Raw genomic sequence first — 5,066 nt, 5'->3', positions numbered from 1 at the left:
ACCCCCCAGCCAGCAGAAGTATGCCCCTATTACGTGCCCCCCATGCCAGCAGGAGTACCCTCCTAAGCAGAAGTGACACATCTGAAGCCACCCTCCCCGACCTGCTCATGAAGATTCTGTGCCCCTTGCCCACCCCCACCCCCTCACCTTCTGCAACAACAGGAAACACGCCACCTAGAAGACGCTGACTCTTCAGACTCAGGAAGAAAAACACCATCATAGTCTCTCCAGGCTTTTCCTCCTCAAGCCTACGACTGCTCCCAGGAGACCCCACGGTGTCGACAGAAGTGCCATGTTCTCGGAGCCTTCCCTGGAGGCCAGACCTGGTCTGCTCTTGTGTTCTGTTGGGGTCAGGCCAGGCTGGACGCCCCTGGGGCTGTCCGCTCCGCCACACTGCCTCCTGCTGGTCGGACGACGTCACTACAAAGACACAGCTGTTCTCGCTCTGCCACCCGCCTTTCTGGGGTTCGACAACTTTCTAAAGGTTTCCAGGAGCAAACGCAGTTGGAAAATTTTTAAAAAGAAAACTGTTGGAATCGATCGAAAATCTTCCAGAGTCCTTCACAGCACACTGCACACTCTCGAGACGGCGACGAGGTCTTCTGTGCCCCCCCCTAATCACCGCCACCGCCCCTAACGAAGCTCACCCCTCCCTCTGGCCCACGAATCCGTTAACAGCGTTCCACGCGCTGCGATGGTCCTTCCTCCCTGTCTCTCAATAAAAACATCTCTCTCCTGACGGGCGCGTCTCTGCTGTCTCACTGGGGATAGGAGGAAGCCGCAGGGGGACAAATCGGGGCCCGAGAGGAAAACAAAGGCAGAGCGGGGAACCCTGGAAGGTCCCTGGAGGCGATCGGGGCCAAGTGTCCTTTTCCTTCCTGGCCACTCGCCCTCAGGGTCCCCAAGGGCTAGCTGTCCCCAAGCCCACCTCTGCACCCAGCGTCTATCTTTTCCTGAGAAGGACTCTGCGATGGAGGGGACATGGAGACTGACTCTTATCTGTCGATATTTTTATGTTAAAAATTAAAAATGAACATTCTAAAACAGTATGCACGAGCGAGAATGCAGCACGTGCCATGTGGCCCCTACGCGATTTCGACTGAGCGTGCCTGCCCGAGCGTGAGTGAAAAACTCAGATGGCGCCGGTGCGGAAATCGTTTCTGCTCATGGGCCCTGCTGAAAGCATCTTGGGAGCCCCACGTTTTAAGGGCCACTGGACGAGTCCCTGTGGGGCAGGTACCGTAACACAGGTGCAGAAGGACTAAGGATGTTCTCCCTGAGTTTCAGCCTCAGTTTACCGGGGAAGCCAACAGTTTTAATACTTCAGTACGGAGGCCAGATCTCCATCCGAGCCACATCGGCGTCCGGTGATAATTGGAATTGTGACGGGTGCTGACCCAGGAATCGAGCCGGTTGCACCGAAACCAGTTCTGAGGCTGGGTGACGGGTTGGAACGGAGGACCCTGACAGCTGGGAGAAGCAACAACTTCTCTGCGTCACGTTGGGTAAGGGCTACCTGCTAGGGAAGGAGGGGCCAATGCAAGCCCCTGGGGCCCGACGTCCCCACCCAGAAGCGAAATGTCAGGCCCGAAGGGACCACGGAGACCGGCCAGCCCCCGAACGCTCGACGGGCACGGGCATAGCCACCCGTATCACGTCTCCCTAGCTCCCGGGTTAGGCCAGGCCAAACGTGTGGCTCTTGGAGGCCGATGATGAGCCATCTTGAGCCCAGTGCCCCCGCGTGGCCTCTTTGCTGGGACAAAGCCACACGGCCCTGGACGCTGGGGTAATGCATCGGGGACTAGCCCGTCACAAGCTGCTGCCCGAACACTTCCTGCACCAGGACGCTCAGCTCTGGGGAAGGACCCTGGGTCGCTGACTGCTGACATTCTCTGCTTGGCACTGGGCAGGTCTGGGCCTCCTTTGGTCACCCTGCAGCCAGAAGTGCCCCTTCCGTCCCGTCTGTCCGTCCGTCCTCCCATCGCCCGGGGCTGTCTCTGCGGCCGCTGCCGCCCCAGCCTGTGCTGCCCCCTGGTGGCATAAGCCGGTCCTCAGGAAAACACATCCCTGCCTCCTCTCATCTCATTAAAAAATATGAAGACTTCGAAAAGCACGGTGATCTCAGAAATTGACGAGAGCAATCTTAAGTCACCTAAAGTCCCCCGAGACTTCCTGACCCGCAGCCGCACGCTTGGCGAGGACGCGGTCCTCAGGCTTGTGTCCCGTGTGCAGGGACCGAGCCTGCGGAAGGCGCTGGGGACGAGGGCCACGGAGATCGAAAACGGTGGCTCCCGGCCTCGCAGCAGATCATCCACGTGAGGAAGAGGAACCGGGAACTAAATGACCACGACACATGAGAATAAAGTCTCAGAATGAGCTTGGCCTGGACGCCTACCAGCCTGGGAGGGTCGGACCGATCGTTCTGATGAGTTCAAGGTTGGAGGATGGAGGACTGGACTGGCAGTCCGAAAAGTCCAGCGCGTTTTGGGGGGAAACCACAAGTAGTTTAGCCCCAGAATCTACAGTAAAAGCAGAAGACTGAACGGAAAGAATCTTATGGACCCAACTAACAACCTCCACTTAAATGTGACAATAAAATTAGACTTTTGTTCTGTAAAATTCACTGTGTCCGTGCTGTGGGGAACGGATTAGAGCCGGGGTGCTCTGGGAGACCTGTGACAGTGGTGTCATCAGTGAAGGCAGCCGCGGTGGCTCACCCGGCCCCTGAAGCCCAGGCTGGGTCAGCGCCGGAACTGGCAGGTCCTCGCAGCATGTGGTGTGGGGCTGAGCGGGAGGCAGGAGGGGGGATGGTCTCGGATGCTGGCTTGGATGTCTGGGTGACCGGGGACACTGGGTGACTGGGTTCACAGAGTCGGAGCACGCGAGAAAGACGTGGAAGGGGACAGATTCCGAGACTGCGAAATCCGTTTGGGGCACCAAAGCGCACCCGAAGGCTGTTAGCGTTTGGACCTAGCGGAGAGGGAGCCGGTGGCTTCGGGCGCCGGTGGCACAGAGCCGGCGGTTTGAGCGACAGCAGCGAACAGGATGGGCAGCCCCGCTGTGGACGACAGGAGCCGGGCGAAGGCGAAGGGCTGGGCAGAGGAGGGAGAGGTCGGGGCGGCGGGCAGAGGACACCGCCCGGGCAGCAGGGGACCCAAGGGGAGGCGGGAAAGAGGGGACGCGACGGTGCCAAACCCGGCCGTGAAGTCAGACTGGACAAACGGTGACCGCGACCATGAAGGTGTCATCGAACTCCCCTCACCAACCACAGCGACTGAGCAGAAGCGCATACACACCAGGAAAGCGTCATCGCCATCTGTAACGGGAAGGACGAAGGGGCCGGGTGAGTCTTGAGAGGGAGCGCTGGCTCCCCGGGCTGTGGAGCCCCGTCCAAGAGGGCCCCCTGGCGGTGAGGGAGCCCCAGCAGAGAGGAGCTGGCGGGCAGCGGCCGCCCGCCCATCAGCATCACCCCTGCCACGCCCAGAAGCTCCTGGGCAACGGGAGAGCAGAACCTGCCTGCCGCTTCCCTCTCCTCCCTCCGCAGCCCCATCCCGGAACCAGAGGCGGCTTTGTGGGTGAGGGAGGAGGGGAAGCCCCAAAGGGCCGACGGAGAAGATGCTCCCCCTCCTGGTCCCACGTGGAAAGGAGAAGGCGGGCCGAGGTCCAGAGAGACGCCTTCCGGTTACAGAAGCAAGTCGTCAACACCGGTAAACCTAAGGGACCAGGAACCTCTTGTCCGAGCGTGATCCTAAAGGTCAATGGCATCGGCCAGAGGCCCCACCCCGGAGCGAGGGAAGAGCCAGCCCACAGCGAGGCTGCGAAAGGCACCAGGGGAGGCAGAGAGTTCACCCCGTGAGTCCTGCTCCTTCGACGGAATTACACAGAGAGAGAAAAAGAGAGGACAGAGGAAAGGCTGGACCCAAAACCCAGAGGGGGGACAGCCCGGGGACGGCCAAACGGCTGGCACGCGGCCTCGCCTGGCCTGGCCCGGCCAGCACATGGGCGTGGAGGGCCTGCAGGCCACGCGGAGGAGCCGCCTCAGCAGACGTTTGCATTACTGTCTTTGTCCATAACATTTACATCGGCTCCCCTTACTCAAAGCCGAAGCCGTCCCTTAGCAAGTAATATCGAAATAGCTAATCTTCCTGTGAACACCGCAGGAAGGACCTTTGGCTGGAAAGCAGGGAAAAGTTGACATTAAAAAAGTGGAATTTCGGGGCCAAAATCTGAACATGAGAGGGGGCAGGGGAGGAGAGGGAAGGGAAGGGAGATTCAGCCAGCCGAGAGATGCCAAAGCCAGGAAAGCACCGGCAAAGATGGTCCCTCGTGTGCACAGCGAACGTTTCTCGGGGGCGCTTTGTGTGTAGCATCTCGTTCACAGGAGGCAGAATGATGGGTAAGAGAACAGGCTTGGTACTTGCGAACGTGCCTGGCGTGTTATAAGCACTCAGTATAAGTTACATGTTAACACAGGTGCTACTATCGTCACCTCTTATAGACAAAGGAAATTGAGACTCGAAAGGTTAAGTAAATCACTAGGCGTCGTTTGTGTAAGTGAAGGATGAAGGCAGGATTCGAACCCAGGGCTCTGACTCCGGGATCTTCATTCTTAACCTGGGGGCTCTGAAACCCACTCATCTCCCCTCTGGCCTCTCTCCCTCTGGGACCCAGCCGCCCGAGAAGCCTGTTCTGTGTCTCATGTCGGTTGCACGTTGCGGCCAGCCAGGCGCCAACCAAACCCGAAGCCGGAGCTGAGGCCAATAGCTGGAAAAAAAACAGAGAGGGATGATGACAGCCAGGAGAAGTCGCTACCTCTTCCGGTACCACCGTCACGAACGGCTGCCTTCTCCGCGACCAGATGGCTGGCTTTGGTCCAGCGCTGGACAGCAGGTGGGTCTGGGTCTCTGCTTCTCCACAGATTCGAAGAGATCGAGCTCAAAAAGATGCAGGAAAGAAAGTGAGTAGCGAGCCGTGGGCTGCACCAGGGCCGGGGGCAAAATTCGTTTTTTGTTTGTTTTTTTTTTTCTCTTTTATGTTTTGTGTAGAACATGACGTGAAAACAAAAA

The 5,066-nt window shown here is 58.6% G+C and overlaps 1 protein-coding gene across 1 annotated transcript in view; it reads left to right on the top strand.

The window, feature by feature from the left end:
- LOC112472148 (small proline-rich protein 2A-like) overlaps positions 1 to 76 on the top strand; it is a 308-nt gene extending 232 nt beyond the window's left edge. Inside the window, exon 2 of the mRNA XM_025040816.1 lies at positions 10 to 76. Coding sequence (XP_024896584.1) covers positions 10 to 76 — 67 coding nt within the window. The remainder of the gene's footprint in view (positions 1 to 9) is intronic.
- The last annotated feature ends 4,990 nt before the right edge of the window (positions 77 to 5,066 follow it).

The sequence above is a fragment of the Pteropus alecto genome, unplaced genomic scaffold (assembly GCF_000325575.1).
Source record: "Pteropus alecto unplaced genomic scaffold, ASM32557v1 scaffold49, whole genome shotgun sequence".
NCBI classification, from domain to species: Eukaryota; Metazoa; Chordata; class Mammalia; order Chiroptera; family Pteropodidae; genus Pteropus; species Pteropus alecto.
This window is presented reverse-complemented; position numbering and strand designations above follow the sequence as displayed.